General features: G+C 38.1%; 5 protein-coding genes across 8 annotated transcripts; 4 read left to right on the top strand and 1 right to left on the bottom strand.

The window, feature by feature from the left end:
* Positions 1–283: 283 nt before the first annotated feature.
* Positions 284–2,220, top strand: LOC121771595 (GDSL esterase/lipase APG-like). The gene is made up of 5 exons (XM_042168422.1): positions 284–581; positions 1,025–1,155; positions 1,235–1,468; positions 1,553–1,808; positions 1,895–2,220. The coding sequence occupies exons 1-5, from the start codon at positions 353–355 to the stop codon at positions 2,086–2,088; spliced, it is 1,044 nt and encodes a 347-aa protein (XP_042024356.1). The 5' UTR covers positions 284–352; the 3' UTR covers positions 2,089–2,220.
* A 348-nt stretch (positions 2,221–2,568) lies between these two features.
* LOC121771594 (protein CHUP1, chloroplastic-like) lies at positions 2,569–5,527 on the bottom strand. 3 transcript variants are annotated; one of them, XM_042168420.1, is made up of 5 exons: positions 5,297–5,527; positions 4,892–5,038; positions 4,756–4,799; positions 3,679–4,428; positions 2,569–3,575 (listed from the first exon to the last, which is right to left on the bottom strand). In XM_042168420.1, exons 1-5 carry the CDS (start codon positions 5,322–5,324, stop codon positions 2,721–2,723), a joined length of 1,824 nt encoding a protein of 607 aa, XP_042024354.1. In that variant the 5' UTR covers positions 5,325–5,527; the 3' UTR covers positions 2,569–2,720. The 3 variants fall into 3 exon arrangements, with proteins under 3 accessions (XP_042024354.1, XP_042024353.1, XP_042024355.1); XM_042168419.1 differs by having other exon boundaries at positions 3,679–4,431; XM_042168421.1 differs by having other exon boundaries at positions 3,679–4,431; positions 4,892–5,170; positions 5,297–5,526.
* A 2,596-nt stretch (positions 5,528–8,123) lies between these two features.
* LOC121770535 (DNA repair protein RadA-like) lies at positions 8,124–12,328 on the top strand. 2 transcript variants are annotated; one of them, XR_006043762.1, is made up of 15 exons: positions 8,124–8,839; positions 8,954–9,009; positions 9,385–9,443; positions 9,563–9,619; positions 9,747–9,830; positions 10,019–10,126; positions 10,226–10,288; positions 10,397–10,477; positions 10,627–10,692; positions 10,772–10,927; positions 11,082–11,162; positions 11,310–11,380; positions 11,505–11,587; positions 11,707–11,779; positions 11,978–12,038. XR_006043762.1 is itself a non-coding variant. In XM_042167259.1 (15 exons), the coding sequence occupies exons 1-15, from the start codon at positions 8,160–8,162 to the stop codon at positions 12,152–12,154; spliced, it is 1,863 nt and encodes a 620-aa protein (XP_042023193.1). In that variant the 5' UTR covers positions 8,124–8,159; the 3' UTR covers positions 12,155–12,328. The 2 variants fall into 2 exon arrangements, 1 of the variants encoding a protein (XP_042023193.1); XM_042167259.1 differs by having other exon boundaries at positions 11,310–11,348; positions 11,978–12,328.
* A 1,535-nt stretch (positions 12,329–13,863) lies between these two features.
* On the top strand, positions 13,864–14,886 carry LOC121771902 (acid phosphatase 1-like). Its single transcript, XM_042168799.1, has 2 exons — positions 13,864–14,255; positions 14,697–14,886. Exons 1-2 carry the CDS (start codon positions 13,864–13,866, stop codon positions 14,884–14,886), a joined length of 582 nt encoding a protein of 193 aa, XP_042024733.1.
* A 1,266-nt stretch (positions 14,887–16,152) lies between these two features.
* On the top strand, positions 16,153–18,443 carry LOC121771904 (acetylajmalan esterase-like). Its single transcript, XM_042168800.1, has 5 exons — positions 16,153–16,408; positions 16,541–16,756; positions 17,286–17,437; positions 17,519–17,763; positions 18,265–18,443. The coding sequence occupies exons 1-5, from the start codon at positions 16,153–16,155 to the stop codon at positions 18,275–18,277; spliced, it is 882 nt and encodes a 293-aa protein (XP_042024734.1). The 3' UTR covers positions 18,278–18,443.
* Positions 18,444–20,702: the final 2,259 nt, after the last annotated feature.

The following is a 20,702-nucleotide window of genomic DNA, read 5'->3' on the forward strand; positions in this document are numbered from 1 at the left end:
GAGTAAAGACACGCAGTTGTCCAAAAAACCCAATCACATGCAAAACATTATTACAACACATAACTAATGCATTTTCTGTCCCAACCACTTCTCTGCAAAGATATTTCAGCTTGATAACTATCACCAAAAAAAATAAAGAAACTCAATTTATTTAATTTTGTCTAATTAAGATACATCTCTACTCACAAGGTAGAAGAAATGGTGATATTTATTGCATTGCATCATCGCCTTCAATGCTGCAGAACTAACTACCTTTTGAGCCACTCATTAATGGCGATCTCAGCTCAAACACATATAAATTCCATCTACTTCGATGCTAATGAAAGACTACATTTGAAAGAAGAAGAAAAAAATGGGAGCTTTTTTAGCTTACACATTAGTTGTTGCTGCATTGTGCAGTTATGCAAACTCTCAGTTAGTTCCGGCTATCGTGACGTTTGGAGATTCCACGGTTGATGTGGGGAACAACGACTACGTTCAAACCGTGTTTAAGGCCAACCACCCTCCCTACGGCCAGGATTTCTCCAACCAGGAACCTACTGGAAGATTCTGCAACGGAAAATTGGCTACTGATATTACTGGTATAACGTCATACTACTTTATTTTATTGTGAAAATTAGAATTATTATGTTTAATTGAATTCAGATTGAGATGCATGGTTAAACCGGAAATGGCGGTTCGGGTTGGAATCGGACAGGTGGTTTCCGTTTTCAAACTGTAACCGCTTCTCATGAAGCGGAAAGACATATTGAATCTATCCGTTATGTTACGGGTTCAAAAAAAATTGGAACCGTAACAAGCAGCAGTTAACCATCGATTTTAGCCAAAGACTAGGGATTGAAGAAAATCGTGGAAAACTGTGAAAATTACGAAAAAGAATAAAAAAACCGGCGATTTTGAACTGGAACCGCTGTGAACCGCTGTCATATTATTTTTTGGGTCGGTTATGGTTCCAATTCTTTTAAAACTAGAACCGGCGGTTCTTGAACTAACGACATCCCTAATCGTGTCTACTTGTTCACAGCTGAGAATTTGGGATTCACGACCTACGCGCCGGCGTATCTCAGCCCTCAGGCGTCAGGGAAGAATCTTCTCCTCGGAGCCAACTTCGCCTCTGCTGGCTCCGGATACGACGACAACACAGCTGCACTAAGCGTAAAAATCGAATCTTTACTTACTAAACATTTTTGCTTGCTAATATGGGTAAATGTTCGACTTTGTCCTATCGTTGCAGCATGTGATTCCGTTGTCGCAGCAGCTGCAGTATTTCAGGGAGTACCAAACCAAGCTAGCAAGCGTGGCCGGGAGTGAAAATGCTTCATCGATCATCAAAGACGCGCTATACCTCATCGGTGCTGGCAACAGCGACTTCCTGCAAAACTACTACATCAACCCTTTCCTCAACAAACACTACACCGTCGACGAGTACTCCTCCTACCTCATCAGCATCTTCTCCAACTTTGTCAAGGTGAATTCATCGTTTCAGTGATTCACCATTTTCAACAGCTTCAATCACAAAAGTTTTACATTTTTACATGATGATCTGGGACAGAGCTTGTATGGACTAGGAGCAAGAAGAATCGGAGCTACTTCACTCGCACCAACAGGCTGCCTTCCTCTGGCAAGAACCATATTCGGGCAGCATGAACCCGGATGCGTCTCGAGCTTCAACACCGATGCTCAGCAGTTCAACAAGAAGATCAATGCAGCTGCTTCTCAGCTCCAGAATCAGCTGCCCGGGTTGAAGATCGTCATCTTTGATATCTTCAAGCCCATCTACGACCTTGTCGCCAATCCGAAGAAATACGGTATATTTCTCAAATAACTACTGTGGGGGGGGGGGGGGGGGGGGGTTTACAGACCAAATGAGTTCTCTTCCGTGTTTTTTGTTTAGGCTTCGTGGAGGCGACCAAAGGCTGCTGTGGGACGGGGACAGTGGAGACGACGTTTGTTCTGTGCAATCAGAAGTCGGGGACATGCAGCAACGCGACAGAGTATGTGTTTTGGGACAGTGTTCATCCCTCTCAAGCTGCAAACCAAGTTCTTGCCGATAGTCTCATCATCTCTGGAATCTCTCTCATTGGTTGATACCATACTGTCTGTCTTCTTACAATAGTTACAAGATTTTACAACTTCATTGCAAAGTCTGTAAGCTACTCAATCATCAATTATTGTACTGAAACTGGACACGTATATCGAAAATCGAAGACTATGTTAATAGCTCTGTTTTGTTCTGTTTCAAACCTTAGCAGTTCGCATCACAGTAAAGAAGCATCAGATCATGTATCACTAAAGCAACTTGAGGTTCTAAGATATCAACAGTTATACATTGTAAAGCATCAAACCTTTTTTCGTACAGCGTCTCAGTGTGCATTCGTGGCCATTGTGGTCGAGACCTTCAGGCTGGCAGATCCCGGTTTCTGAATGATACAGAGAAAGCATTTAATAGCCATAGATTATTGAATATCAGCGAAATTCCTCGGAGACGAAATGAATATGAGTTTCGGGAAAATAATTCTGAGTTCTTGCAACATGGAACCATGAATATGAATTAGGGAAATTCACATATACTACAAATGCATCTTCAATACCTATATATTGATTTTCAAACACCTTTCACATTTTACAAACTACTAGTGAATCACTCAACTACAAGTAAGACCTTAACCTTTCTCCACTGTAATATATGAGGTTGGAATAAAAAGATAAAAAAAAAGTGATTAAAAGGAACCAAAAGTGACTGATCTTCGTCTAGGTCTAGGACGAGAATCCTTCAATGCCTTGGCATATTTCACCAGTTCAGTTTTTGCAGCACTTTGAGCTTCTTGACCAGGCTGAGAGCCAGAAGACGGGGAGTCATCGTATCCAGCTATTGTGTCGAAGCTTCTAAATATACTAAGAGAACTATCTTCACTCATTCTTCGAGAGCTTTCTGCTGTGGCACTCTTCTGACCTTGCGAATAGGATCTCTGCAAGTAGAAAGATTGTCTGGACGAAGTACCGGATGAGGTTGTTGCTGTCTTAGTGAAACCATCACCGTCTGTTCTACTCAGAGCGTCGTCCACAGATGCAGCTCTCTGCCTAAGCAAGGAAGGTGGTGTCTGAACACGATAGTCGTTGTCTTTTCCTCGGAGCAGCTTCATCAGCTTGGTGAAGACTCTCCTTTTGTTCCGGTGACTTGCTTTGTTGTCGTGCAAGTTGTCGATAGGGAGATCATCGGGGTCACCGGAGTCTGTGAGATACGAGTTCTGGGATATCGACCAGTCATCGTGATAAAATTCCTCAATGTCCGGATCCTTGCATCCAGTGCCTTCCCTATTTGCATATGCAAGGATGAGTTTCTTCGCCTTTTCTTCAGACTTGGGGCTTAGCGTCTTGCTGAGATCCCTAGCTATGGTTTCATCCTGGCCGGGCTGATAATTTCTCAGCTCATATCGCAGACAGGCATTTATCCATCGGAGGTAGACGAGCTCCTCAGCATCTGTGCACCGGTCAGCTTGGAGCTGGTCGATTTCCTTCCTAAAATCTTCGTTTTGTCGTCTTAGAAGCCGACTCTCTTCTTTAAGTGCTTGAACCTGGTTGAAAGTTGAAACATCCCAAGAAATCCATTTAGAAATTTCATAATCCAGTGATAAAATGATAATAAATCAAATCAGAATATTGTAAACAAGAATTTACCTCTTTATCATCTAAAGTAGATTTAGCAAGTATTTGTAGGCTCTCTATTTTCTGAGCCAACTCCAAATTTTCGAGCTTCAAGCTCTGATTATACCTCTTCGTCTCCTCTAACTCCTCCTCCAAACGATGGCTCCTTTCCCGTGATTGTGTTTCCGAATCTTGATCGGCTTCAACGGCCTTCGAGTCCTGATCCTGCAGCTTCATTACTCTTTCTTGAAGCCTCAAGATCTGCTCCCTGTTCTGTTTAGCTTCAAACCTAAGCTTCTTCCTCAGCAGTGTTATCTTGGCTTGTGCAGATTCAAGCTCTGCAACGACCTTATCATAATCAGCCACTTTAGCCTGCAATTTCTTGTTATCCGACTGCAAGGACTCGATCTTAATGTTATAGAGCTTAGCCTCCATGCTGTGCACTCTTAGCCGGTTTTGAAGCTCCAAGACTGCATTTTCCTGTTCTTTAAGGCCATAGTACTCGAGCAGTTGATTCTCGAGGATCTTCTCCCTTTCTTCGAGAATTTGAACCTTACTCCTTAGGCTAACGAGCTCTCTCTCGTCTTCCTCAATTGGTTCGACGTTGGGTTCTAAAGACAGTCCACTCTTTCCCCGGGAAGCATTATCCGTTTCCATGTCATATTCTTTTACGAGCTGATCCAGCTCATGGAAGAGAAAGCCATCTCTGTCTCCAACGCTCCTACCCTCGCTGGAGGAGACGTCACTCATAGAATTCCGAGACGAGACTCTTGTGATGTTTAACTTCTAAAAGGAATAATTGTACTTAAATTAGAAAGCAGTTACATATCTCAATCAAATACAAGGGATTGACATGATATTGCTATTAGTTACACAGCATAACACATCAAAGAAGTTGGAAGCTTAATTATCACAACCAAAGAGCCAAATCAAAACATGCAAATTGTTAGCTAATACAGCAATTACAACAAGCAATAAGAAAATGAGATTCAGCTCACATCAATAAGAATACTTGTTGACTAATTCACACATCACAAAATTACAATCCAAACCATGTTGAAACTAATAAACACACAATTAATTGCAACAACAGAAGAATATTGAGCATACCTTCAAAGGAGGGTGATCAGCCCCAACATCTGAATCAGCCCTACCTATACATGACATATATAATTCAAACAAAATTCAGTCTCCCCTTTCAAATTAATTCAAGAAGTACAAGTGTAACAAAAGAAACATTTATAACCTGGAGAAGGGGGTGAAGGCTTTGGTTTTGGTTTAGGAAGCATAATTCTTTTGCTTCTGAGGAAAGTAAAGACAATACCACCAAGGGAAAAAGCCAAAGCAACACCAAATTTGAAAAGCACAGGACTTATGGGACCATCCCTTTTACCTTTCACAGCCATTTTCAGACAGCAAATATTCAAACTTAGTATGTTTCAGACATAGACAAGAACAGACAACAAATACAAAAAGAAGATCACACCCAGCAACACCTAAGCCCCTCTTCTTCTTCATCTTCCATCTGAAATATTAAAGAACAAAACTTTATCTAAAACCCATTTGAGAAAAAGCAGAGAATCTCAACCCCAAAACACCCTTCTTCTTCAATTCAAGAATCCCTAAAAAGATGCCAAAAGAGAGAACTTACTGATTGACCAAGAAATCTGCTTCTGCATCGGATGCTTCTGTAGTTTTTGAAGGGATTCGAGCTGCGCTGTTTTGAATTGGATTTGCTTTTTCAGTTTCTGAAATGGGATTATTCGTTCTGTGATTTGGCGTTCATTAATTTGCAGCTGGAGCAATAAAGTTGAAGAAACAGTTGCGTGGGAGCAAACTTAAATTTAAATATTCTGCTTTAGGTGTTTTTTATAAGGAGTATTTTTTTATTTGTGCCTGACTTTCTGCTTTATTTTAACCAGACATTGCCATCAAATATTTGTCTTATGTCATATTTAAGCCACAAATCAAAGGTTTAAAAAATGTGTCACGCAACTTGAAAATTTGAAGCTTGATGGGAAGAGAAAATTATCAGTTTTTTAATTAAACGATTTGCAACAATTACTAATTATATGTGTTGATAATCATTTATATTAGGAGTATAATACTTTAATTGCCTATAAAATCACGAAAATAGATCATCTCTAGTTTATCGTGTATACATTTAAAATTTGAATAGTAATTAAGTAGTTAAATTTTTTAAAGACATAGTGCCGGTGTATGTTTTATGGTATAACAATGTCTTTCATAGTCATTGATAATCATTTATATTACGAGTATAATACTTCAATAATAGTCATTGATAATCATTTATATTACGAGTATAATACTTCAATAATATTTCATAGCTATTACCTTAGTAGTTATAAGTACCATAGAGAAATCGACCCAATGCAAGACGTAAAGCCAATTACTACTACTTTATTTTTGTTATTTTAAATGAAGAGATAAATGTGAATTCATGACTTATTTTGGATAATTTTTCATTCCAGTTATAAGGTCCACAAACCAACTAATAGTTAAAAGAAATCGCATCATTTAGCACCAAAAAAAGTTTAATAGTATTAGTATTAGTTTATAACTAAGATTTCTTGTAATAAATAATTACATTAATTAGTTGTGGTAAGATCACATCAATAAATATGCATAAGAAATAGAGAAGTATAAGTGGCCACGTGCTTTAAGCAAAACCAACAAGATCACAACATTTTTTAACCATAAAACCATGGTCCTATCTCAATTAATTGCACCATAATAATGGTGGATGAAGAGTTCACATGTTTTGACAACCTTAAAATCTTATTTCTAGAAACTGCCATGAAATGCAATGCTAGACACAAAAATAAGGTTGAGAGGCTATGTTTTCTAAATTCCATTTGAAAAAATATTTTTTTAAATGATTTAGATATCAATAGAATTTTGACATGATAATTTATACCATAAAATTTGATAGATTTGAAAACGGTATATTTTTTTAAAAAATAATATTGGTCCCTAAAACCATAAACTCTGGTCAAATTTTGGTATTTCCCACAAACTTTGAAATTGGTCTCAAAATCACAAACTTTACATTTTGTTTGTTATTTCCCATGGCAGCCCAAATAAGATATTTTCGAAAAAATCTTATTATACGTGGACAACCGTAAAATGTTTATGATATTTTATATTACTTTTTAAGTTCGTGACAAATATGATAAAATGCTACGTAGAAAATTACGTTGATTTAGTAGTGCCAAGTAGGATAAAATATGCACGGAAGTTGGTTGGTTATGGTGATTGACATGCCATGGAAAATAACAAACAAAATATAAAGTTTGTGATTTTTGAGACCAATCTCAAAGTTTGTGGGAAATACTAAAATTTGACCAAAGTTCATGATTTCAGAGACCAATATCCCAAAAAAAATAAAGTTTGGTAGTGATGAAAGCCCATAAAGTACTTTGCATTTATGCGCCTATAACCTTACAATTATTAATTTATAGGCCTAGCATTAAAGGTAGGAGGTTGATGTGTAAGGCCCAAATCTCATGTTGGGTAGCATAATTGGAAAGCCCATTCTAAATTTAAATAAGTAGCTTTCATCTTTTTGAAGGGGGCAGTGTTTTAGCATTTCATAGTAGAATCAATTTGGAAGGCCCATTTTTAAATTAAAATTTTGTACTACTATCAGTTATATTCATGCATGATACTAGTAGTATATTACTACTACTATGTTAGTACTCTATTAAAATGCAATTGTAAAGCTTTAGCTCGAGAACTCGTTGATACAAAATATTTGAAAATAAGGTATATTATGCTTATAAAATGTTTATAATATTAGCTTATTCAAACAAATATCTCCACCTTTTGGTTCTTCGTCAAATGTTCCAAATTTTGAGCATAGTCCATAAAATGTCTCAGTACACAAATTTGGCAGTAAAAAATTGATTTATCTTCTTGTAGTTTGAGATGGATATTTTCCACCTCAACACTTTGAGCATAGTCCATAAAATGTCTAGGTACACAAATTTGATACTCTAGTAAAAAGTTGATTTATCTCGTTGTTGTTTGAGATGGATATTTTCCATCTCAACACGTTTTTTTTTTAAAAACTTTATCCTCTCTCATATTTTACTTTTTTCATTTTTATATATTTTTTCTTATTTTATTCTCTTAGCTTTAACCTTTAATACATTAATTTCTTAAATTATGTGCCAAAATATTTGGTCCAACTTTGAAGGAGTATCAAATAATAAATGTTAACAATATATCACGTCCACAACTTTTACCATATCATACATAACCTTTTTTTAGTGTATTTCAGAAAGTGTTCTCAATTTCGAAGAGAAAATTTTATCAGAAAAATAAAATACCTTTGAAGTGCTTCTTTTAGTTCAATTTTTATTTATTTTTTTATACTCGAGTTTCGAATTTTCGCGGCATTAATCTCTGAATAACCTTTATAAACCCTAATTCCCAAATTCAAGTTCATTGTTTACTGTAAATTCCTCTTTTAACTGTTGCAGACTATCGAAATGCTTTCACTCCGATCGCTCCATCTCCACAGAACTCTCCGATTTCTCTCATTCCAAAACCCTAATCCCATCATCACCTGCTGCATACCCCCCAACTCACCTCAATCCCCCCAAAAATTCCACTCCACTCCCCAATGTCACTTTCCCTCCACCACCGCCGCCGCCGATGAGCCCACCACCTACGGCTGGTCCGCGCTTCACAGTCCTCCTCCGCCTCCCGCCAGCTCAACTCCTCAGCAAACCCCCGCCGTTCAGACTGTCTACGACCCCGCCACCGGCCGCCTCGTCACGAAGCGCGACCGTCACGGCGCCAAGGAGCCCGAATCCGGTGGCGCGAAGGCTGAAATCAAACCGATTGCCGAAGTCGGCAGCAGAGCGTACGGGGATGTGATTGGAAGCAGTAGTGTTAGGAGCAGCGGCATTAAGAAGAAGAAGAAGAGCCGGAGCGTCCATGTGTGCTCGAGCTGCGGGCACTCAGACGGGCAGTGGTGGGGCACGTGCAAGCAGTGCGGGGAAGTCGGCACGATGAAGCGGTTCACCACCGAGAGTGCGGGCCAGAAGGTGACCGGTGTGCGGGTGTCGGATAACGCCGTAAGGTCATGGGTGCCGAGGGAGGCCGCGCCTGTGAAGCTGACTGATGTTTACAGCCGGGTTGACAATTCAAATTGGCGAATTCCTCTGTGAGTGAAGATGAGATGAATAGTTGCTGTATATAATTGTTCGATTGTAGCAAAGATACATTGTTTACTTAGTCTGTAGCGTTTTTAGAGGTGTGTGCTTTTTTTTGTATGCAGGCATGGTGAATTTGGGGATGAAGTGGAGAGGGTGCTTGGTGGCGGTTTAGTCCCAGGTTTTCGATTCTCTGTTCACACAAGTTTTTATTCACAGTGAATTACAAAGCGTTATTTTCACTAATGTAGCTCTTCTAGCCAACCCTTAGTTGAAAAAGTTAACAACTTCAATCCAGCGACTTGTTACCAAATTGGTTAAGCTTGGATAAAACAAGGTGATGGATTAATAACTGACTGACTGATTAGATCAGTTAAAAGATGTGATCTTGTATTATTTAATGTTGACTTGTAATAATTAGACATTTAGCATGGAAAAAGTTGGGTGTTTGTATAGCACTCAGGTTCATCATCAAAATTTTGGATGATTTTTCACATGCTGCGTATTTTCTTTCTGTTTTCATTGTTGTGGTTTTTACTTTTTTTTTCCTGTACAGGTTCTCTAGTATTAGTAGGTGGAGATCCTGGTGTTGGTAAAAGTACACTATTGTTACAGGTATAAATGGTGTTTGTTGGTGGTGTTGCTTGTTCCCTCTGATAACACCACTTAAGGAATCTCTTTAGCTAATAATACTGCAATACAATCTTGATCTCATTTTATTTTTACAATGGAAGGTTGCTGCTTTGATAGCAGAACGGATTGGACGAGTTATATATGTATCTGGGGAAGAGGTGTGCCTTCAGATTGTTTCCTTCATGGCCTTGAATTTTGCTTTGTTACAGAGATTCGGGATATGCTCGCTAGACAATTTTGGGATGTGAAACAGTGATTATTAACACTAACTCCTTTTGGTTGTAGAGTGTTGAGCAAATTGGGAACAGAGCTGACCGTCTTTCTATTGGGACTGAAGAACTTTTTTTGCACTCAAGTACTGATGTCGAAGTAAATCTATTTAACTTGCTTCATTCACCCATGCTTGTAATAACTATGACTAGTGATGTTGCATACTATTTGGTGTTAAGTTGTTTAATTAACCAGTAATACCAGCATTATTATCATATCATGATATTCTTCAAATATCATTAGTTCATTATTCCTTATTGTTCATTTTGTGCTGCATTCTTCAACAGGATATTCTAGAACAGGCTCAGCGTCTTTCTCCAAAGGCTTTAGTTATTGATTCAATTCAGACAGTCTACTTAAATGGAGTGACAGGAAGTTCTGGAGGCGACGTGCAGGTCCACATACTTATTAATGGATTAGCATCTTGCTCGCTAATCAGCAGAACTTAATGTTCACGTACTATTATTTGTAATATTGAGTTTGACATATGACAGGTTAAAGAGTGCACTGCAGCCTTACAAAGGTTTGCTAAGAAGACAAACATCCCCGTGCTTTTGGTAGATTCAATGCTATAATACTTTTTGAACCTTATTGCATAAACATTTTAATGTTGTTATGATAGACACTTCTAGGGATTGTAATGTTGTTTTTCATTCTTAATTTAGATTGGTCATGTGACAAAAACCGGAGATATAGCTGGACCTCGTGTTCTGGAGCACATCGTGGATGTAGTTTTATATTTGGAAGTTGGTACCTTGAAAACTCTTCCTTATCCTCTTAGTAGTCTAATTAAATTTGGTTGGTCTATAGTGTACTGTATAGTATAACAGTTCTTTAGAGGACAATGTTATTGAAATATTCATTATTTAATTATACTGCTAATGGATGTTTCCAGGGGGAAAAATTATCATCACATCGGCTACTTCGATCAGTGAAGAATCGGTTTGGCTCCACTGAAGAGGTATTCCATCACAACTCATCGTTTGACAAATAGTGACTATCTAACAGGTTTTAACAACATAATAGTGATTTTATTTCAGCTTGGAGTTTTCAAAATGTCACAGTCAGGCCTTCAAGGAATTTTTAATCCCAGCGAGATGTTTTTAGCTGATCCGCACTCTGATTCAGACTACCTAGCTGGGCTGGCTGTAGCGGTAATTATGGATGGGTCTCGAGCATTTCTCATTGAAGTTCAGGCAATGTTTCTTTCAATCTTATACGTTGCACAGTTAATCTGGGTTTCTATCTAGATTTGATAGGTTTTTGTATAACTGACTGAACTGGACTGTGAAAATATACAAAAATTGCCAATACAGACTATTTATATTAAATGTGGTTATATTCCTATAGGCACTATGTGTAGCTGGCAGCTCTTCAGTTGTGCGTCATGTCAATGGTGTTCAAGGTAGCAGGGCTGACATGATTATTTCAGTGAGTGTTGCGGTCTATTAAGCTTTCTGAATCGAACTCTTCCTTGTGTTTGATCTGTTTCAAGAAATCGACTTAAATTTCTAAGTGGACAGTAGAATTTTCTTTAGAGTAGCATGTGAATGATCTTACCATGTACTCTTTGTGCAGGTTATTATCAAGCAAGCTGGACTAAAGCTACAAGAGAATGTAATGATCTTTATACTAATTCCAGCTTTAAGGTGTGATTGTTCGTATTTCTGCACCCGAAGTAGTTTTTCTTTGGTCTTTAGCCCTTCTAATGAATTGAATTGATGTTTAGTATTTTCTCAAATAACTATTTCTAACATCCAACTTTCTTGGTAGGGCATCTTTCTTAACGTCGTCAGTGGAGTTAGCCTGACGGAGACAGCAGGTGATCTAGCAATAGCAGCCGCAATTTGCAGCAGGCATGGTTTTTAGTAACAAGCTGACTTTAGTTATTCTCCACTTCGTCATATGATGAACTAGTTTGGTTTCATCTTCTTGTATTTTGATGTTTAATTACTACTGTTATATCTTTCTTCAGCTTCTTAGAATCCCCCATCCCACGCGGCATAGCATTCATTGCAGAAGTTGGTCTCGGCGGTGAACTTCGTATGGTATGTCAAATTTACTCGTCTCGTTTCAAAATGTGGCCATTACATTGTCGTTTGAATTATTCATTCCTGTGGTAATAGATGCCCTTCATCGTTTCGTCCAATTTGTTAGTTTTTTTCTTGAGAGTCTAAGCTAAATGTGGTTACAAGCATGTGCAGAAACATAAGTTTGTTGTTAACATTGTGTGGTGACAACCATAGGTAGCGCAATTGGAGAAACGAGTAAGCACGGTGGCGAAGCTGGGATATAAGAAGTGTATCGTCCCCAAGCTTGCAGCAAATTCGCTGTCGGAGATGCAGGAAGGGCCGGAGGCGATGGAGATTGTGGGATGTAATAATCTGAAGGAGATGATTAACTCTGTTTTCACTAGTAACTGATGATGGAAATTATCTTGGTCTGTAAATTTTGTGTGAATATGAACTTCAATTTACAGACATTCACCGTGTATTTTCTAGAATATTTTTTTTATTTTGGATGATTGATAACAATTGTAGGCATGCCAGGTTGTATCGTTAACTCATTTTTGAATGATAGTGATGAGGCTTAAATGAGACTATGAGAGTAAAGTAAATTTTAAAAGAAGTTAATTTATTTAGACATATAAATCGGGAGCGTATCATTTTCAAACTTCGAAAGAAGGCAAACAGAAGACTTGGATTAAAATAACTACTACCTTTAATGACGCATTCCAAATCTTTTCAAATCAGTAAGAAATAATTAATTAAGTTACTAATTTCCACCTGTATTTCGTGGTTGAGGTGGTAGTCTACAACATCATATCAGTATATAATTTTTTATTTCACGAGTTTATAAGGATATGATTTTATAATAATTTTGCTCATTATGTCATTTTGCAAGAACGAATTGAAACAGGGCACCACATAGAACTATCACGTGTGATAGGTTCCTTTCATTACCGGCATCAATAATGCATGTTACTCCCTCATGGTACAATTAGACATCCGTTGTGGAAGCCCTCATGCAATTGACTCGAGAGTTGGGACTTCTCGAGATTCAATTTGCAATTCTAAATAATTGATAAACTGAGAAATTATTGAGATATTTATAAAAGTTAAACTAAAAAGTTGTAGATTTAATTATAAAAATAAAGGTTGCTTATTGTAGCAAAAATGGTGGACCAAGTTCCTTCATAAGTGAGACACTGATACGAGTGGCCCTCGCGACAGCAACATCGATCCATCCGAGGACTAGGAGCGGGCGGCTGCCCCTGAAGCACCCTCACCGCAGCAACAGAAGAAGAAGGCAGCAACAGCGACGAGAACGTTGAGGCCGCGGGATCGAATCAAGCCGCCGCAGAAGTTCGCGAACTAAGTCACTTAGCAGCGACTAGTTCGTTTAGTAGTATTTTCTTAATTTATGTTTTGGTTACTTTATTTTTGGGATTATTATTATTATTCTATTTGTAATTGAGTAGGGCGAATTATAAGCCCCGTTCGGGTTTTCTTAGTTGGTTCTTTCCCGAATGTATAGGTTAGGTCGAACCAACCCTAGGGTCTTTAGTATAAATAGAGCCACTCTGTCATCAATTACGCTATCTATGAAATTACTTATTTGGCTCAATTAATTGTGCATCAAGAAACTATCTCTAACGCCGCGTTTGGGATCGCTCGGAGTGGTGACCCACGGAGTGGTGGCCAGGCAAAGAATCCGCCGTGACCAACGTGGCCATGATCAACGAGAACTTGAAGTGGTGGCCCACGGAGTGGTGGCCTGGCAAAGAACCAGCCATGACCAACGAGGACGTTGGCCCTTAAAGGAGGGTCGAATGTTACGGATTCAATTCTCATATCGGTTGTGAGAACAACTGATGTGGGGTATATAGACTAAATGAACTCTCTCTCCTAATATGCTAGTATTTTGGGATGAGTTCTCATGTTTGGTCTGTATCAGACACACACAAATATTATGAATCAATATTTATATAAATAAATAATGTGAAATCAAACTTTAGCCAAACTCAATGAATCTCATCATACACTAAGCCTTCAACACTATAAAAATGTAACTACTACTAAAACAATCATCATTCACTCACTCAATTTCAAACACAACTCAAAAAAAGAAAATGGAACTCATCATAGGGTTTCTATACATTGCATTAACCTTACTAACAACATCTCAGGCAGCCGAACCCTCCCAAATCCGGCTTCTCCGGCCGCGATTCGGCAGCGGAGGCCGCCGCGTCGAGGGCTTGGACTGCCTGAGCTGGCGGCTGGCGGTGGAGACCAACAACCTCCGGAGCTGGAAGGTGGTGCCTCAGTCGTGCGAGGACTACGTCGGCAACTACATGCTATGCCGCCAGTACCGCCGCGACATCGAGGTCGTGGCGGAAGCCGCCGTCGAATACGCAAAGAGCATCCAAGGCGCCGGCGACGGCAAAGATCTTTGGGTGTTTGATATCGACGAAACATCCCTTTCCAATCTCCCTTACTATGCTCGATCCGATGTCCAATTTGGGTAACTTTTTGACACTAGCAAATTTATATAATTGCATTTCTTGGAAAACTAAAACATAATTGAAGCAAAAGACCATGATAAGATTTTTAGATCTCTACAAAATTAAAGGGAAGTTTTAAACATTTTATGTGAAAATAATGATATGATACTTGTTTTATAGTCCATCTTGACTCGGTGCAGGTTTTATAAAATTGTTTGACTTTGTGAAGAAAAATGGAAAAATGAATTAGTGGAATGTGGACTCCAAATTATTGTATAGACGATGTAAAAAGGAAAAATTCCATGGTGGTAAAAATTCAAAAATGGCGTGTCAAAATCAAATATGATGTGGCAATAAAATCACGTTGTTTAGAATAAATTGTTTAGTCCAAAATGACGTGGTTTTATTGACATGTCAGTATTTGATTTAGCACTAACCATTCTTAATTTCTTTGGATGAAGGGCAATAGCATACAACGAAACAGGGTTTAATCTGTGGGTGGCGGAAGGGACAGCACCGGCTATTCCGGCGATCCTCCGGCTCTACAAGACGGTGCTATTTCTAGGGTTTAAGACTGCATTCATTTCAGGAACACTTGATGCATACACAGACATAAAGATAGTCAATTTAAACCAAGCTGGTTATATTTAGCGGGTCGTGGCTCGGATTAGGATCCGCGAGTATAGTAAGGGCGGAACGCACACAAACTTTTGTCTGGAATTGATTTTTAACTAGCTAGATAGGATCAAAAAGCTTTACAATTCTATTGTTATGAGTTAGGTATATAGAGGATAATAGGTAATGAATCTAGTTGACATTTGGAAAAATTTGTACATGATGGATAGGGAAATTACATGCTTAACAACTTAATGGATATGCTATGCGCACATGTAGTTAGCCACAATATTTGAATATCCATATGGCCACCTTACCCCATGCCTTACTTGCAAATATGAAACTATAACAGTATATAATAGAGTATTAAAATTATTTTTATTAAATAAAAAATATCTATATATAAATTAAAGTATACATAGGCCACTTCTTTTTTGAACCAATTCTTTTAATAACATTCTTTTGTTTCTCGAGATTTATAGTTTTAATTGTAAGACTTATTCATTAATATTTCGTTGTTAGTTAAAGTGCGGATAAGAATTAGGAAATCGTCATTAATTTGCCACCTATGTTTAGTAACTCAATGTCAACTTTCTTTTGACATCATAATTAGGCACGAGCCTAGTTTTGAAGTTTAATTACTGTTGTAAATCTTATCTTAATCGAAGAACAAGAAAGAACTTTGTTTGAGGGGAGAGAATGAGAGCTCAATTTTGGGATGTGGAATCTTTATTGAAGTGATGAAAAACTTACTAAACATACAAAACCTCATGCCTTATATCTATGCACAAATTGCAGCTAACAAAAGAGCTAAGCTAAAACAGAAAGTAAAGCGGTTGGAGCGAGCTGTTCCAACGGATAGATCCTAACGGTCACTTTCTAACAAACTCTCGGATGCACCGAGCTTGTTTCCTTTCATCTCTTCAAGCTGAATGCTAATCCACTTTCAACAATTACTAATCTTTAAGTAGTAGGAAAATATATATATGCGAAAAAGGAAAAGGAAATGCAAATTTTAACTAGGCACGGCTAGCTAGAACTCTTATTACAGGGTTAGTTACGGTACTTTTAGAGTATTAATGAGTTTTCTTATGCCTCGTTGCCTCATTAGATTTTATTTGATTATATTTGATTATATGTAATATGCATATTTTGCAGGCATATTGATAGTATAAAAGACAAATTCATATCAATAATACTATATTAATAAATATTCTGTAGATAATCACCAAAATACCCCCGGATCCATATCTGAGGGCCTATATAAAGCACCTCCCAATATGGAAAGTTTCAAAATCAAATATGAAGTCCATTAAAATCATAGCCTTTCTTTTGCTCATAGTTGCTGGCACAGCTTCGGCCCAGCCTAGGAACAACACCAAATGCCCTTTTCAATTCTTGTACCACTTTGGCGACGCAATATCCGATACCGGAAACTCCATTAGGGTTCTCCCGTCCGGGCCTCTCCTCCCACCCACACGTAGCCCTTATGGTGTCACTTTTCCCGGAAGCCCCACCGGCCGTTGGTCTGATGGACGTGTCGATGTTGACTACGTGGGTACGTTGAAATATTTGATTTCCAACATACCACTAATACTATCAATAGTTCTGTAGTAAATTACACGAGTTTTAATAGTATATAATTTGTAATATGAAAGAAAAAAGTGATTTGAATCTTGTTGTTTTGCAGCTGATGCTGTTGGTCTGCCCAACATTGTACCATACTTGTCGATGAATGATTCTAGAAGCTACGATGGAATCATATTTTCTGTAGCGGGAAGCACAACTCTTAATGCCTCATTTTTTGAATCAAGGGGCATTTCTGTTCCACCATATAATATTCCTCTCGACACTCAATTAAATTGGTTTAGATCATATCTCCAATCAAATTGCACTAATCAAACAGGTTAACTTTCTCATATTTATATACTCCTATGCTTCATATTGATTTTTAGTGTTATATTCACAGTTATTAGTTATGTTAGCGTTAAATTTAGGGTTTTTTATACTAGTATAATGTTTTTTTATATAAATTCATATTGCAAACATATATGATATCGCCCCTCTCTTCTAACAGGGACGTGATCAGATCAATAAGTGAAATTCTGTAAAAAATCAAAGCAAATTTCAGTCATTGAATCTTGTGATGTAACTGTTAGATTAATGTCACGTGTCATCAATAATGTAGATTACTAGTCTAATAATGTAACTTAGCTAATAATGTACTATTTTAGTGAAATAATGTTGCATTTTTGTCTAATAATGTAGCTTGACTAATAATGTAACATCTTAGTCTAATAATGTAGCTTATCACAACCATTCAATCTAAGGATCCAAGGGTTGAGATTTGCTTTGATTTGTGATAGAATTTAACTTATTGACCATAGTGCGCCCCTGTCCTAATAAGCTAACATGTGTGATATTGATATATGTAGAGTGTGCAAAGAGGCAACCCTCAAATTCAGCTGTATTATTCGAATTCTCCGAACTAAACGACATCGGCTATGCATTAGTCCAAGGCAAATCCATCCAAGAAGTAACAAACTACGTCCCACTTCTAGTTGAGGCCCAAATCAACGCTGCAAGAGTAATTAATCAACACTTCTTAACTCCCAATTTAGTTGTAATTAACATCTTAATATCATTTTAATCATAATATAAAATGCAGGAGGTGATCAAATTGGGTGCGACGCGGGTAGTATACACCACAGCCGCCCCTCTAGGATGCTATCCCTACATCCTAACGGCGTTAACTACCAATGACACGTCAGCATACGACGGACTAGGATGTTTGAGGGCGGTGAACAACATCGCCGTCAAGTTCAACAGTAATCTCACGGCGTCTTTCCTCGCTCTGAAAGCAGAATTTCCAAGTGTCAACATTTTGCCTGCCGATTACTACGCAACTGTGAGGTTGCTAATCACTCTCAAAACCCCAATTATAGGTAAGTCCTACTATATGCTATGGATTGATCATAGTTCGAATCTCGGATTTTCAGTGTTTTCCAAAAAAAAATATCTAACTTGAGTTTTCAGTTTAAAAACCCTAACTTTGAAATAAGTTCGATTTACAACCAAAATTAATTACAGAATCTGACGATAGAATGATGAATCACCTCGCTAACTATATCCTTAGGTGGACCACATGTTGACTTTTTTCCCACCTAACATCGAAATGCGCCCAATTGTTCGACTAGGTGATTCATCATTTTGTTATTGGATTCTGTATAAGTCTCATTTCACTTTTACAGTAAATGGTAGAAATACTCATATTCCACTAATTTTTTCAGTTCATATTTCTCAAAAGTTAAAACTCGTGTTGAAAGTAGCAAGACTGCTATTACTAGACGAATATATAGTATATATACTGACATTTTGAATTCATGTTACGTGTGTATTGATGATGTGAAACAGGTTCGAGGCGTAGAAACCCTGCGTTGAGGACTTGTTGCGGAGTCGGGGGAAGATATAACTATGATAGCAACAGGTTTTGTGGGAGCCCTAATGTGACTGCTTGCTCAAACCCTAATAACTCCATATATTGGGATGGTTTGCACTTTACGCAACAAGTGTATAATAGGGTTATAGGCATACAAGTTCTACCGGCGCTGTTGCTGCTCGGATGCAGACCAATATAACTATATAAATGTATGCTTCAAAATTACTGCATATGTGAATATATATCACTGCAGATTGTAAAAAAACTGTACTAATACTAGAATAAGGTGTTATAGTACCTATTAAAGAAATAAATTACCATATTCATGATTTGACCCCTTTTAAGTTTTAACTAACTCTTCATTCTGAGTTGTTTTAGGGTGAAGTATGGGTTATTTAATTTTGTATATATATGACGTGGCTGCAACCAACCTAATTAGGCACACCGTTGATTTTTAAGCGTAATAATCTTAAGTAGTAAAGAACTGGAAATAAGAAGTTGACTCAGTGGTAAATGCAAAAGTAATTAGGCATTCAGGCATTTTATCAAGCATTGCCTTAGCCAAAATTTTTGAAAAAAAAGCATAGATTAAGATTATTTTCTCAGCCAATTTTTCCGAATAAGCCATCAACAATTATCTAATACTACGAAACTCATAATGAAATAGCTATTTTATTACATCTAATCACGATTCATGAACGCAAGGTAGGATTTTTGTTTGTTTTCTAATTCTTTTGATTTCTTAGCTCTTTGCCATCATGGTTCATCTCTCAAAATTTGAAACCGATGATTTCTTAGCTCTTTTAATTATCCATCTGATGAGCTTGCGAATTTTTGATGGTGATGAATGCAGGAAAATGTAGATCACGACACAGAGATTTTACGTGGTTCGATTTACTGAGGTAAATCTACGTCCACGGGAAGAAAAGAGGGCAGAGTTGTATTGCTTGATCTGTTTTCTACAGCTTACAATACAGACTTGCTATTTGATCTTTTATCTCTAGAGAGCTTAACAGAACTTTTTTTTATCTATCTGACCTAGGTTCTTATTTATACATTGAACCAAGATCGTGGCATGCAGCACCATTTACTAGGTAGTGGATGTCGTGGAGATCGTGGCGATCTTGCATGGGTCCACTATCCTGCATAAGTTAAAGACTGCTTGACACCACTAAATAGATCGTGGGTGTAGTGGAGGTGGAAATCTTGCATGAGTCCACTACCTCCTAGTTCGGTCGAATACTGAGACCGAACTGCTGAACTATTGCCGAGCAGCTTTTGCCGATCTGAGAGTAGAGCTTGATGCCGACCTGAGAGCAGAGTTTGATTGGTTGGCTTTTACCGAGCTGTAGGCTGGGGCCGAACTCTTTGGTTGTGCCGAACTGAACTCTTTTAGTCATGCCGGACTGATACTCTTTAGTCATGCCGAACTGATACTCTTTCTTGGGCTTTAGGCTGATGGGCTTGTTTAGTACGTACTCCATCACTACCCCCCCCGAAAAGCGAAGTGAATCACTTCGGCATTCTGGATAAAAGTACGGGGTAAGTTGATGTTTGTCCTCGGTCTTATGAAGTGAACTCTTCTTTGACCGGACTTGGTTTGTGTCCTAATTTGGCGAATTTTATCGCTCGGATCGGACTTTCCGTTGTCCTAATTTGGGGATCGGACTTTCCCTTGTCCTAATTCGGCGAGTTTTATCGCGTGGATCGGACTTTCCCTTGTCCTAATTCAGGCAAGTTTTATCGCGTGAATCGGACTTTTGTTGCAGTTCGTTTCCGACGAAGTGCTTGATTCTTAAGCTGAATTGTGGTCTTGTATCCTCTTTAGAAGCTTGGACTTCACAATCGTTGGCTTATTGCAGCTCGTTTCAGACGAACTGCTTGTTTAAGCTGAATTGTGGTCTTGTATCCTCTTTAGAAGCTTTGACTTCACAATCGTTGGCTTATTGCAGCTCGTTTCAGACGAACTGCTTGTTTAAGCTGAATTGTGGTCTTGTATCCTCTTTAGAAGCTTTGACTCACAATCGTTGGCTTATTGCAGCTCGTTTTAGACGAACTGCTTGTTTAAGCTGAATTGTGGTCTTGTATCCTCTTTAGAAGCTTTGACTCACAATCGTTGGCTTATTGCAGCTCGTTTTAGACGAACTGCTTGTTTAAGCTGAATTGTGGTCTTGTATCCTCTTTAGAAGCTTTGACTCACAATCGTTGGCTTATTGCAGCTCGTTTTAGACGAACTGCTTGTTTAAGCTGAATTGTGGTCTTGTATCCTCTTCAGAAGCTTTGACTCACAATCGTTGGCTTGTATATGTTCTAAGAAGGGGATCAGCCTTCGAAGAACAAGATACCTCAGTAACATTTGTAAGAGACGACACGCACAGAGACAGACAAAAACGCATATAGACAAAACGCACAG

The sequence above is a fragment of the Salvia splendens genome, chromosome 16, assembly GCF_004379255.2.
Source record: "Salvia splendens isolate huo1 chromosome 16, SspV2, whole genome shotgun sequence".
NCBI lineage: Eukaryota > Viridiplantae > Streptophyta > Magnoliopsida > Lamiales > Lamiaceae > Salvia > Salvia splendens.

What these genes read in the sequence shown, in the direction of transcription:
- LOC121771595 (XM_042168422.1), top strand. Translation starts at nt 353, where the DNA reads ATGGGAGCTTTTTTAGCTTACACATTAGTTGTTGCTGCATTGTGCAGT. An exon ending in ATTGGCTACTGATATTACTG is followed by an intron (nt 582 to 1,024) that starts GTATAACGTCAT and finishes ACTTGTTCACAG; the next exon opens with CTGAGAATTTGGGATTCACG. An exon ending in CGCCAATCCGAAGAAATACG is followed by an intron (nt 1,809 to 1,894) that starts GTATATTTCTCA and finishes TTTTTTGTTTAG; the next exon opens with GCTTCGTGGAGGCGACCAAA.
- LOC121771594 (XM_042168419.1), bottom strand. Translation starts at nt 5,324, where the DNA reads ATGCAGAAGCAGATTTCTTGGTCAATCA. An exon ending in GCAGATTTCTTGGTCAATCA is followed by an intron (nt 5,039 to 5,296) that starts GTAAGTTCTCTC and finishes TGGCTGTGAAAG; the next exon opens with GTAAAAGGGATGGTCCCATA. An exon ending in GCCTTCACCCCCTTCTCCAG is followed by an intron (nt 4,800 to 4,891) that starts GTTATAAATGTT and finishes TGTCATGTATAG; the next exon opens with GTAGGGCTGATTCAGATGTT.
- LOC121771904 (XM_042168800.1), top strand. Translation starts at nt 16,153, where the DNA reads ATGAAGTCCATTAAAATCATAGCCTTTCTTTTGCTCATAGTTGCTGGC. An exon ending in TGTCGATGTTGACTACGTGG is followed by an intron (nt 16,409 to 16,540) that starts GTACGTTGAAAT and finishes GTTGTTTTGCAG; the next exon opens with CTGATGCTGTTGGTCTGCCC. An exon ending in CCCAAATCAACGCTGCAAGA is followed by an intron (nt 17,438 to 17,518) that starts GTAATTAATCAA and finishes TATAAAATGCAG; the next exon opens with GAGGTGATCAAATTGGGTGC.
- LOC121771902 (XM_042168799.1), top strand. Translation starts at nt 13,864, where the DNA reads ATGGAACTCATCATAGGGTTTCTATACATTGCATTAACCTTACTAACA. An exon ending in CGATCCGATGTCCAATTTGG is followed by an intron (nt 14,256 to 14,696) that starts GTAACTTTTTGA and finishes CTTTGGATGAAG; the next exon opens with GGCAATAGCATACAACGAAA.
- LOC121770535 (XM_042167259.1), top strand. Translation starts at nt 8,160, where the DNA reads ATGCTTTCACTCCGATCGCTCCATCTCCACAGAACTCTCCGATTTCTC. An exon ending in GTTCTGGAGGCGACGTGCAG is followed by an intron (nt 10,127 to 10,225) that starts GTCCACATACTT and finishes GACATATGACAG; the next exon opens with GTTAAAGAGTGCACTGCAGC. An exon ending in GGGCTGACATGATTATTTCA is followed by an intron (nt 11,163 to 11,309) that starts GTGAGTGTTGCG and finishes CTCTTTGTGCAG; the next exon opens with GTTATTATCAAGCAAGCTGG.